The sequence below is a fragment of the Amphimedon queenslandica genome, unplaced genomic scaffold, assembly GCF_000090795.2.
Source record: "Amphimedon queenslandica unplaced genomic scaffold, v1.1 AMPQUscaffold_401_Cont27578, whole genome shotgun sequence".
NCBI lineage: Eukaryota > Metazoa > Porifera > Demospongiae > Haplosclerida > Niphatidae > Amphimedon > Amphimedon queenslandica.
Window position 1 is genome coordinate 1 of NW_003559245.1, and position 964 is coordinate 964.

At 38.8% G+C, this 964-nt stretch overlaps 1 protein-coding gene across 1 annotated transcript; it reads right to left on the reverse strand.

Moving 5' to 3' along the window:
- Positions 1 to 58: 58 nt before the first annotated feature.
- On the reverse strand, positions 59 to 880 carry LOC100640185 (aminomethyltransferase, mitochondrial-like). The gene is made up of 5 exons (XM_003392109.3): positions 788 to 880; positions 564 to 709; positions 342 to 522; positions 171 to 290; positions 59 to 117 (listed from the first exon to the last, which is right to left on the reverse strand). The coding sequence occupies exons 2-5, from the start codon at positions 645 to 647 to the stop codon at positions 68 to 70; spliced, it is 435 nt and encodes a 144-aa protein (XP_003392157.3). The 5' UTR covers positions 648 to 709; positions 788 to 880; the 3' UTR covers positions 59 to 67.
- Between the last annotated feature and the right edge of the window lie 84 nt (positions 881 to 964).

Consider the following 964-nt stretch of genomic DNA (forward strand, 5'->3'; position numbering starts at 1 on the left):
GAGTATAGAGTAGGTCTTTTATTCACTGAGAAAATACACAAAAAGTTAATGGAGGAAAAATTGCATTTTATTCCTTACCTATTTCCTGTCCATCACTATCTATTACCTGACAACCCTCTATAAATCAATAGTATACTAAAAATAATACAAAGATATGCAAGACTAATTACCCCTAGCTGGCGGCCCTGATTTAAGTTCTAATCCAACCCGCCTTTTAAAAGGTTTGTCCTTTAGCTGCTGAAGTATTGGACCAGCTCCTAAAAAGTTTCCATCTTTCCGTCTGGTTTTATCTAGAAAGAAAGAGAATATGAGCAGCATATTTTATACAAAAACATTCATACCAATACACCAAGCTAAGCTAGCCTCAATTGGTGTAGTGTCTTCAGATATATCATTGCCATAGAGACACAGCCCAGCCTCTAGCCTCAGCACATCTCTTGCACCCAGTCCAGCCAATTTGACAGGATCAGCAGCTAATAAAGTATCAACCAACCGAATAACATCAGTGCTTGGAATAGATATCTGAATACAAAAATAACTTATAATTTATTGTATAATTTTACCTCAAAACCGTCTTCTCCAGTGTAGCCACAGCGAGAGACCCTACAGTCTGGGATACCAAAGAGGCTCATGAGGGCACTGCTCATGAACTTGAGCTGAGATAAATCTCCTTTGACTCCTTCCTGAAGGACACTAGCACTCTTAGGGCCTGCAAATGAAGGAGAGAGAGAGGGAGAGAAAGAGAGTTTATCTGTTGCTAAATGGAGAATAAGCTAAAGCAGATCACCTTGCAATGCAACCAATGCTCTCTCATTGAGTGAAGTAAGAACAACTTTATCATCACCAAACTCCCTCAGCTGAGTCTAAAGAAACAAAGCAGTAAGCATCACACACAAAACAATAGTCAAAAAACTGCACTTGATAAAGCCACTATGCATTAATACAATTCTTCATTGCTTAGCTA